This window comes from Phalaenopsis equestris, unplaced genomic scaffold (assembly GCF_001263595.1).
Source record: "Phalaenopsis equestris unplaced genomic scaffold, ASM126359v1 Scaffold000717, whole genome shotgun sequence".
Taxonomy (NCBI): Eukaryota; Viridiplantae; Streptophyta; class Magnoliopsida; order Asparagales; family Orchidaceae; genus Phalaenopsis; species Phalaenopsis equestris.
In genome coordinates, this window is record NW_018165157.1 from 501,140 (window position 1) to 513,405 (window position 12,266).

General features: G+C 29.9%; 1 protein-coding gene across 1 annotated transcript; it reads right to left on the minus strand.

Moving 5' to 3' along the window:
• Window positions 1-237: 237 nt before the first annotated feature.
• Window positions 238-10,751, minus strand: LOC110030443 (uncharacterized protein At2g27730, mitochondrial-like). Its single transcript, XM_020733156.1, has 3 exons — window positions 10,549-10,751; window positions 6,272-6,310; window positions 238-722 (listed from the first exon to the last, which is right to left on the minus strand). The coding sequence occupies exons 1-3, from the start codon at window positions 10,648-10,650 to the stop codon at window positions 513-515; spliced, it is 351 nt and encodes a 116-aa protein (XP_020588815.1). The 5' UTR covers window positions 10,651-10,751; the 3' UTR covers window positions 238-512.
• Window positions 10,752-12,266: the final 1,515 nt, after the last annotated feature.

The following is a 12,266-nucleotide window of genomic DNA, read 5'->3' on the forward strand; positions in this document are numbered from 1 at the left end:
ACAATGAATATGATATTCCAAAAAGAAAAAGTGTATTAAAATGCCATAAATATTTTGCAACGAAATAAAAAATATAAAATAATTAAATGCAAAAGAAATACTGCAACAAAAGCATGTTTAAATTTTGAGAAACAAAAAATGATCAATTTTAAGCATTTTCTTCCAAATTTAGTTATTTTAACTTCTAAAACGTGCCAAAAAGAATAAATCTGATCCAATATTTTTCACATTCCATAGCCAAGAAATTAACTTTCTCAACTTCATTCATAAAATGAAAAAATACAAAGTATTTTTTCTTTTGACCCAGCGACCAACATGCTTCCAATTATTAACGCGCAGTCAAAACATCAGACAGTTAAAAGATACTTCTCTAAAGAGAACTATTAAGTGCAAATCATCATTTATGTAAAGGAGCATATGTAATCCAAGCATATGGAGTTAATCACAAGATCACATGCAAACTGAAGCAAATAAGCAAACAGAGATGGGATGCGCCTATTACTTAGCCAGGCTCATTTAGAGGCTTCTTCAGATTTCTTTGGCTTTGAAAGCAGGTACCAGCCTAGTGCAGAAACAGCAACAATGGTCCCAGCAATCACAGCATAGTTTCGGTTCTTGTCAGCAGAGAAACCAGCTGCTGAAGAGCCTGGCGGAGATCCAGAAGGCTTCACATCAGTAGCATCTGGGGTTTGTGAAGCTGGATTGTCCCCTGGTTTGGATCCCTGCAAATGCACATGATCAGGGTGTTTTGGTGTAGACACAGAAGAACATAAGAAAAAAGCCAAGCATGAAGGAAGTTTCCTTTCATGTGATATAATGGGAAGAGCGCCATACATGTACTAACAATGATGAGTATTCCATCTTTTAAGTGTCCATTTGAGATAAATGTACCTATCAGTAAAAATTAATCATAGAATTGTTGCAAAAAAAATAAATTTTTTGGAAGCTGCTATGAGTATTATGGATTTTCTCTTTTAAAAATGTTTGACGAATGTAGGGTTGCAAATGAGTGTTTGATAAGTTACTCGTAGCTCCGTTTGATAATAGGTCGTTCAGATTCGTTTGATTAACTAATTGATCAAGTTTGAACACTTTTATAAATGCTCAATTGTTAAATAAACAACCTTAAATAATTCCTTGTACGATTTGTTAATGTTCAAAAATATTATAATTTAAAGCTCGCGAACAAGCTCGTTAAGATCCTCGATGAACATATTTATTTAAGTTCATGAATAAGTGCGCTAATAAGCTTGATTAATGCTCGATTTAATTGTTAAGAATATGATCGATTTAAGCTTAATTTAAAGTTTATGAATAGACTCAATTAAAACACAATTAAAACTCATTTATATTAAATTAAATTAAACTTTTAATTCATATTATATAAAATATTATAAAAGTTTGTTTGTTGAGTTGCCCATTTAATTTTCACATTTAAAAGCGTATTTTAATTATTTATATGGTAGGATGTTCATTTAAAAGCTCGCTTATTTTTGTTTGTTCAACAAGTAACCCTTTTATAAGCTTGTTCGATTAGAAAATAAATAGCTTAGTCATACTACTCATTAGTTTGTTCGATAAGATTCATTTGATTAGAAAATAAATAACATACAATAACAATGAAACCTTTATCAAACTAAGTGGTGTCGGCTACATCAATCCTTTTTCTCCATTGCGTCTTATTTAGTGTCATATTTTCATCCTATTTAGTGTCATATTTTCATTTAATTCTAATAAATTAAGATCATTTTTTTACAATATGCCCAAGTCTTCCTAGGTCTACCTCTGTCTTTCTTAACATAAGTCAAATCTAAAACATCCACTCTTCTAATCGGATCAGCAGATGGTCGACGTTTAATGTGTTCAAACCATCTAAGACGACTCTCTATAATTTTGTCTGTCACTTGAGCTATACCAACCCTATCACGGATATATTCATTTCGCATTTTGTCTCTAAGAATAAAGCCACTCATCCACCTAATCATTCTCATCACGGCAACACTTAACTTAGTTTTATGCTTCACTTTTAGAGGCCAACATTCAACGCCATAGAGCATTGCAGGTCTCACCACCATCTTATAAATTTTTCTTTCAGTCTAAGCGGTACTTTTCTATCACACAATAGGCCTGAAAAATTCCTCCACTTCAACTAACCAACTTATATTCTACTAATCACAACCCCATTAATATCACCATCATTTTCAACAATATACCTGAGATATCTAAAACGTTCAGACCTTTTAATAATTTGATCACCTAAACTTACATTTCTATCACTAGAGTTACTACTACTACAATTACATTCCATGTAATCAGTTTTAGTTCTACTCAAACGAAGGCCTTTAGAATCCAAGGTAGACCTCCATTATTCAAGTTTTACTTGAGCTTTTTCTCCCGTCTTATCCACGAGATCAGCAAAAAGCAGACACCAAAATACATCCTCCTGTAAGTGTCTAGTAAGACCATCCATAAATAAAGCAAAAAGATATGGGCTTAAAGCCAATTCCTGTTGTAAACCCTATTGTAAACCGACAAAAATAAGAAAATATTTGGTCAATCCTCCTTATGTTCGAACACAAGTAACAACTCTTGTATACATATCTTTAAAAATTTGAATATATGTCATATCAACACTTAAGTCATATCAACACCTTTCTTCTCAAGAACTATACAAAGGATATCTCTTGGAACCTTATAGTAAGCTTTTTCTAAATCAATAAAAATCATATAAAAATCATAAAAATCATATGTTGATCCTCCTTACTATCTCTGAACTTCTCCATCAAACCTCTCATGTATAGCTTTTATAGTAAACCTGCCGACATAAATCCAAATTGATTATAAGAAAACTTTGTAATGCGTCTTAGCCTATGTTTAATTACCCTCTCCCATAATTTTAAAGTATGACACCTCAACTTAATTCCTCTATAATTTGCACACCCTTGTGCATCCCTTTATTCTTAAAAATGGGGACTATAATACTGTTCCTCCACTCATGCATCCCACTCCTCATGCATCTTTTTAGTTTTTAAAATAATATTAAAGAGTTTAATAAGCCAAAAAACTCTCAAAGCTCCTAAATATTTCCACACTTCAATTGGGATATCATCAGATTATATAGATTTTCCACCCTTTATTTCTTCAAAGCTTCTTCAACTTCATTTTTACTAATGCGAAAGTAAAAATGAAAAATTTTATTATTATTAACGATATTAAGATCACTAAGGTCGGTCTTACTTTCCAAAGCATCATTAAAAAGTTTATTAAAATAACTCATCCACCCATTTTGAATATCTTTTTCTAAGAAAATCACATTTAATTTTCATCTTTAATACACTTTACTTGAGTTAAATCTTTACTTTTCTTTTCACTTTATTGGCTAGTTTATACATATATTTTTCACCCTTCTTAAAATCTAATATATTATAAAGATCACTAAACACATAATTTTAGTGTCACAGATTCTTCTATTAGACTCTCTATAGGCCGTTTGATATTTTTCTCTGTTCTCTAAGCTATTATATTTAAAATAATTTTTTCAGCATAACTTCTTATAATTGATCTTTTCTTGCACATTATTATTCTACCGTCAACTATTTTTATTTTTAGATATTTTTTCTTTTGATTCTCCAAGTACAACTTTTGTCACTTGTTTAATAGTATTTGTTACTTTATCCCACAGAATTTGTTTCTTCATGAACATCCCAAAATTTGAAATCTTGAATTTTACTCATAAAAATAATTTTCTTTGTCTTTTAGATACCCCATATAATTTTACGACGATGATTCCTAGTATTCTTTATTTTACAACTATTCATCTTAAAATCCAGAACTAATAATCAATGTCGAGTACTTAAATAAGTACTTAAATATTCACTTAAATATTCACTTAGAATGACCTTACAATATTTACATTCTCGACGATCTCTTCTTCTCATAAGAAAATAATCAATTTGTGTTTTATTAGATTCATTTTTATAAATAATTATATGCTAATCATTTTTCTTGAATAAAGTATTAGCAATAACAAAATCATATATACTAAGACAAAATTTAATATAACTCTACCTTCTTTATTAATCACTCTAAAATCGTAACCACCATGAATATTTCTAAAATCTTCTAACACTCTACAGACATGTCATTTAAATCTCCTCCAACAAAAATACTTTCTTCAAGAGATATCATTTGTATCAAGTTTTCTAAGTCATTCCGGAATTTATCTTTAGAACCTATATCTAAACCTACTTGAGGAACATAAGCACTTAAAATATTAAAAATCTTAGTATCGACAATCTTAAGGGCTATAATTCTATCTCCAACTCTATAATTCTATCTCCAACTCTATTCTCCAACTCTATTATTTTTTACAATATTATCTTTCAAACTCTTATCTATAATTAGACCTACATCATTTCTAGTGCCACTCTTACCAGAATATCAAAATTTAAAATTTAAGTTATCAATCTCCTTAGTCTTTTCTCCAACCCATTTAGTTTTTAAACATATTAGATATCTATCTTTTTATGAATCATAATATCAATTAATTTCACTAATTTACCAGTGAGAGTACCAATATTTCAAGATTCTTTCTACTTTCATAGATTAACTTTTTTACTCGCATCCGTCCGTAATGTGAGAAACCTGATTTGACACTACACCCGGGCATCGACCATTGCACACTTTTCACTGTATTCAGACCATACAGCATGTCGCTTCCAGGGAGCACCCTAGCACTTACACAACGACCAAAAATATTTATGTCATGATTTTTTCGACAAGTTTTATGCATGTTATCAACTAAAAAACACAACCTCCACTTTTCACATCTGAACTCAGGACCAGCAATGACAGTGTTATATAAAATGAACATGAACCATTGAATGGTCTTACTCAAAAATAAATAACATCAACCATCAATAGATAGAATGATAATAATAATTTTAATTTACTCAATAAAGATCGCTCAAATAGAAATTAATTAGCTAAAAAAAACTACTCGTTCTCCTGCTCCATAATTGCTCAATTATCATCATATAAAATAAACATAAACCCAACTCAAACAGTCAAATTAACAAATGAACTAAGCTTCATCATTAACATAAAAGCTCGATTTGCGCTTGAGCTTAGCTCGAGCTTGAATTTCATACAAGCTCAAGATTAAACAAAGGCCCAAATACTCAACATAAGCTCGAGCTCGAATTTTATAAATAAGCTCAACCTTGAACACAGCTTTGCTCAATTCAGCTCGACTCGCATGCAGCCCTAACCAAGAGTTTTCTTATAGTTAACACACTACAGCAAATTTAGTTGTAAAGTTTACTTATCATAAAACTCATGGAAAACCAGAAAAATAGTCGCAGCTGAATAAAAATTGTGGTGGCTTTCAGAAAAATAAACCAATGAAAAAACTTAACCAAACGAACCTTAACTCACTGGTTTGAGCTTCTGAACTGCAACTGGCTACTGCTATTCAGCTGTTCAGCTTATTAGTATCTATTGAATTGACTGCAATACGACTATAAACTTTTATCATTGGATGGTGCATAGTTTTGAAGGCAAGTTTTTGCCTTCAATAACCGTGACATGAATGTTACTTCAAAATTTTATTCTCTACCAGAAATGAAATGAAAGCTGAACAAAAGTAATTCTAATCCAGGGTTTTAATGGAATAAATCTAAACTCGTAAATGAAAATAAGCAGTAAGTATTCAGAATTCATGCATATTTTCAAACCAAGTAACCTCAAGCGTTAATTTCTTTTTTTTTAAATTTAACCTCCGTGAAGGGGAAAGGAACAAGCAAAATGATAAGTTCAATAATAGTAGTAAAATATTGGGTGACATCAACGAACCCGTTTCACATTAAAAAAAAAAGGGATTTATTACCCTACTATTAACCATTGAAAGGAATAACAAAAGTTTAAGAAGCTGTGCTGTTGAGAGGAATAAAATCACATCAAGTTGGCTGGGAAGAGAACAGAGAGTAGTTGCTCCCAGGGAAGGTGTTTTTCTCTAATATTTTCTTCTTTTGAAGGGCTACCCTTTTTTTTCATTTTTTTTTCTTTTTTTGAGTTGGACACATAGCTTGGAGGAAGGGATTCCGATTTCACAAGGAAGCCTATAAAAACTGAAGAATCTGGTACTTCAATTTTGACACACAAAATGCTCCATATCCATAAAACGAAAATATTCAAAAAAAAAATTAAAGATTCAAAAGACTAAAATCCAATATGAAAGGAAACAATACGAGGGTTGATGTTATTAAAATACCTTACGTGCAAGTTTCTCCAGCTTCTCTTTTTCAACTTTCTGTAGGAACACGACAGCAAATTAGTACAGCGTATGGTTTTATGCAATAAACTAGGGATTTCTAACAAGTTCACAATCTAATTAAATTGAACAGAAAAAAACAGAAGTCGGAGCTAAAATTCATTATTTAAAAAAAAATTCCAAGATGAATATGGCAAAAAAGATTGCAAATTACTCGGCCTACTGTAAAACATATTAGAGTTGATAATTCTCCGGTGGCCTCATAATAATGCAACCATACCTATTTTATTTAGAGCTTAATGTAAAGAATTCAAGTGCCGTCTTCAATCTTCATTTTTTGTTGGTTTTAGTGTTTTTTTTTGTTGTTGTTGTTGTAATAATTACTAAAATACTTACTAAAGATTTTCTCATTGTGATGGTTTACTTTAATGAATGTTTTTCACAAATTATGTAGATTAATTGATGAGTCATCTGCTGAAAAATGTGAAAAGTTCAAGCCACTAAGAAAAAATTGAGAAGAAAAACCTTAACATTCATAGAATAAAAATAGAGCATATGATATGCAATTTTAGTGGATATGATATTGATAAATTTTTATCAATATTATTAGAAAATAAAGTAATAACTAGATGAATAAAGTTTAAGCATCACGAATCTATCATAAAAGAAAAATAAAGATTAAATTTCTCTAGCTAAGATTGGGCGGTTAAATGGAGAAGGCTTGGGAATATTAAACATCAAGAGACTAGCATAAATATCATGAAAGATTCAAAAAACAAAACAAAAAAAAAAAAAACTATTAAATTGCAATTAGATCAGCTATGTTGCAATGATTCACTTTTTGCTTATTAGGCCATGAAAAAAATAAATAAAAATGAGCATCACAAAAAACAAAATGTTGAAATGAATGTATAGAAAAAAACAAGAAAGTAGAGATTTAAGAATAATTATATTAAGGGTAAAATTCGATCCAAATATATTGAAGATAAAATAGTAAAAAATGAAGTTTTGGTGTGACATCTAAATGAAAGGGAAAAATACACCTATTGGACTAATAGATAAAATTAGCATCTAAGGGTTAGAATAGGAATTGAGTTAGACCTTAGATGGCATGGATATAAGAAGTTAAAAAAAAATGCACGTAATAGGTATACAACTCATCAAAATTCAACAAAAAATAATGAAAACATAAAGTGGATACTAAATAGGTGCGGAAAGATTACAATGATGATAAGTCGCTATGTTCTCAAACATATAATCATACCATAGAACTAAGTATTTGAGTGCATAATCAACATTGTCAAAAACCAAAGGCCAGTAGGAACCAGAAAGTATGAATGCAATTATGAAGAAAGAAATTGCACGCCAATAGAACAAAAAAGGACTAGTGTTATTTAGTATTAAGAGGTTTCAATACAAGAGTGGCCTTTAAACAAATATACACAATAAAATATTCGTTGATGGGATACTGACACTTGCTTCCAATGTTTGATAAAGAAGATGAGTAAATCACACTTATTAAGTTTAAGGTATCAATTCTAAAGGTTTTATGCTAAAAAATAGCATATGTGCTTTTTGAACAACTTAAGACAAAAGATATCCAATTGTATAATTAATGCAGCTTATCCAAAACACATGGCTATGAGAAGAAGCATCCACAAATAACACTTCAAAGAATAGTTTCCAAAAATAAATGGTAACCCTGTTTATGATTTTCCATTTATTAATCGAAACATGGAAAAGGAAAACCACAGTTCTGACATTTACAAATGCTAAATAATTATGATATTAAATATAAGATTACATTAGAAGATAGCAAAAAATACTATTCGCTGCCTATTGATTATAATTGTAAAGTTTAAACAAGAAAAATGTGCAATGAAAATAATAAGTTGGAAACAAACTATTATTATGAAAAAATGAGTATTTTATAACCGCCAATGAGAACGAAGATCATAATCGTTGGATCATAATTTTTTTTTTTTAAGAAACAGTGAATTTGATACCAAGTATCAATTATTACTTTTATATAACACCAAAAATATGTGCTTTTACCATCCCTTCAAATAATTTTTACTTACTTTTTGTCATGTCACAAAGAAAACAACAATGTCTACTTCTTTCTATAAAAAAAGAGACTGATTATTAAAATGTCATGATTATGAGGTTATTTCAAAGTCTTATTTCATTTAATAAATAAAAATAATTAAAATTTTATTATTTATTTATACAAATTATTCTATGAAGTATTATTGGTAAATGCAAGATCTTATAATGCAATCATTTCAGATTATTCTTCATTTAATATCCTCCAAATAAGTAATATCCACGTAAGTAAGCATTATTAGTTGTTCACAAAATTCTACATGATATTATATGCATAAAACTCATAATCTATGGCAAATGGATTAACCAGATTGGTTAACCATATAAGGATTGGTTTCCCGTATTAAGAAAGATAAAGATAAGAAGTTTGAAGTTATAAAAGTAAATTTTATCAGAGTAGATTGATTTTTATACATTCAACATTGACCTGTATGTTTGCATGACTTTTATTCAAAAGTATGATAGCCAAGATAATGAAAAATAAGATTTATTTTGATGGAGTGATACCTAGAATAAGAAAAAAAGGTAACTCCAACATTTTAGAAAAGAGTTAGGAAAAGCACAAAAGCATATTAGTATTGTGCAATAAACATAAAATGTGCTTGATATTACTTGAAAATATGGGAGAGTTTTAACAAAATAACGATTGAACAATAATCATTGGTTTTTCATTTCAAAGACAGGTCAATCTTTAATTTATATAAATGATGACAAATTAACTTTTCCTTTTGGTAGAGAAAAAAAAAACTAAGGTAGTGGTAAATGTACTTAAGTTTGGTGTGAAAAAAAAGTAATAGTTAATATTCGGCTTAAAGAAAGTTCCTCAGAGTATCTAATTGATGGGATTAGAAATTCTTAAGAAAAATAACGATCTCATTATTATGACTTTTATTTCTCGTTGAAGGATAAAAAATTTTCATTTCCTCACAATTGCTCATCTATTTTCAAATCATTTCTTTAATGCACTTTTTTTAAAAAAAAAATTCACATTTATAATAAAAAAGCGTGAATAATAATTTATGATATCTTACAAAATGGACTTTATTTAATATCATAATTATTTAATATATATACAAATATCTAAATTGTGGTTTTATTCTTGATTCATTCAATAAATAAAAAACATTTAATTAGATCAAGCATTAAGTGAAGTGTTCTATGTGGTTGCTAGTTCTCATAACCATGTATATTAGATAATTCTACATTAAATATAATATATGTAACTCTTCTTCATATCAATGTCATAATTTCAGTAAGAAGTTCCTTAACGTTTTATTAGGCAAAAAAGTTTTAGAATTGAGATCTTAAGCTTAGGTAAAATTTACAAAAAGGAGGGTGCCTATGTATATTTGATCTGTGTAGTAAGACTATAAATATTATCTTCCACAAATTTAATTCCTGTTTGGGTTAATAAGAAAATTGACAGATTTAAAGAATTTTATTTTTGGAGTGATGCTTAGGAAGGCAAAAGGGACGTTCATATGTTTTGGCAGTGAGTTGGAAAGGACAAACATATATTTTGAGCATAAAATCTACTGAAACATCCATGGTATTGCTTGGAAAATGTCGTGGAGGATACAAGCAAACTAATTATTGAATGAGAACCATTGCTCGGTTTAAATTTCAAAAGACGATATATCTTTACTTTATAGATGCTGTAAATTGTTGCTTCTTTTTTATGCAGTCAAGAAGTAATTGATGTGAATGGTAATATCTCTTACTTCTAGCAGCATAAATGGCTGACTAATCAAACGATTATCCAATAGAAAATCAAATAGAAGTTCTATAATGGAAAGAAAAATGGGCAGATGGCTCCCTGATAAAATCAAATAGAAGTTCTATAATGGACATAAAATAGGGAGATGGATCATGGAAGAATAACATCATTGAGGGCTGCCAAAATGAATAGATGAACTCCGTATGTTACATACTATCAAATTATCTTTAATAGGCTAATTAATTCACATTACAAGAAAGGAACTTCCATCGTGTATGACATAGAAAGTCAAAAGCTAGGTCATGCTACCCAAACAAATTCGAGCCAAAAGAGAGATCCTAGCGACATCAACTAATTTATAGGAGATTTAAAGCCGAAACCAAAGGTAAGAAAAGCAAACAAAGACTGAATAAAAAAAGAATCTAGATATAGAAAATCACAGTCAGATAAAGACCTTAATGTACACATTCTCCGCAGCCTTCTCCTCCTCACTCAAGACCTTCCCGCCGGAAGAGAATCTACGAACTAAGGACCTCGATGCAATCCTCGCAGCCATTATGAGCACCAAGAAATTTAGACAACCAAGTCTCCCTATCGAAAATATACTGCATCAGGAGTTTCACCAGTCACCACGATGTAAAATGGCGGACACGCTGAAAGGAAGATAGAAGGCATATTTTGACGCGTGATATGGCCCGAATCTGTAAAAATTATTACAATTAAAATTAAAAAAAAATTAAATTAGGGCCGTTCAAATACATCTTGACCGTAGGATCGGACACCGCATGCATCTACATGCGATGTATGTATGCAATAATTTTTCCCGAATTAGTCCCAAAAATTAGTGAACGATACAATTTAAAATTCGACTTATTATTCAAAATCCGGCCCATTATTTTATTTCCTATTAAAGTACTTGGATTTTGATTGTGGTCGGAAAGATTTCTTACAGTTCTCCGGTTAGGGTTAAGATGATAATCATGTGTTATTTATGAATAACACGTCAATTGAAAATATTGAGAATGAAATCTAAAAAATAATAGTGAGAAGTTCGAAATTGAGGTGAGTTTACTTGCATTTGAAATGTTGACATTAATTTATGTTCGGTTGATTTCCTTTTTACTTCGAATCAATGGTATTATATTACTTTTCTAGTGTTTTTTGTGATGATTTTGGTGTTATTGTAATGTTATTCTAATGATGATATTTTTTTGGAGGTATTTACTGCTATTGTTTTTTTTTTTGTATTGTGGTGATTTTGAGGTGGTATTCTGGTCATATTTTAATATTATTGTCATTTATTATGGTGGTATTGTAGTTGTTTGTAGTGTTATTGGACTGGTATTGTGATTATATTAAGGTCGGATTGAGGTAATATTTTGTTAATTGTAGTTGTTTTATGGTGGGATTGTGGATGTATTGTGATAATTTAGTGGTGGTATTAAGGTGATTTTATGGTGATATTATCCTATTATTTTGGTTGTATTATAGTAATCGGTGGTGTTATAAGGCTGGTATTGTGGTTGTATTGAGATGGGATTGATGTTATATTTTGTTCATATTGTAGTGGTTTTGAGGTGTTGTTGTGATGATATTGTGGTTATATTGTGATGATATTGTGATAGTATTGTGGTGTTATTGTGGTGGTGTTTTTGTTGTACTGAGATGGGATTGAGGTTCTATCTTGTTCATATTATGTTAGTTGTGTGGTGTTTAGGTGGTGTTATTGTGGTGGTATTGTGATGATTTTGTGGTGGTATTAAGGTGATTTTGTGGTGGTATTGTTCTATTATTCTTATGGTATTGTAATAGTTTATGGTGTTATTGAAGTAGTATTGTGGTTGTATTGAAGTGGGAGTGTGGTTGTATTTTGTTCATATTGGAGTGTTATTGTGGTGTTATTGTAAGGTTGTTGTGGTGTTGTGTTATTAGTGATATTAGAGTGGTATTGGGGTTGTATTGTGGTGTTATTGGAGTAGTGTTATGGGTGTATTGTGGTAGTTTTATGATTGTATAGCGGTGTTATTGTGGTGGTTTTGTAGTGATATTTTACTGGTGTTTTTATAAATTTTTTTTTATTCATCTTTTCATGTTATTATGATGTTATTTTGTGGTATTATTATTGTATTTGTATTTTTTTAAGTTTTGTTCCTATAGTTTAGTGATTTCCAT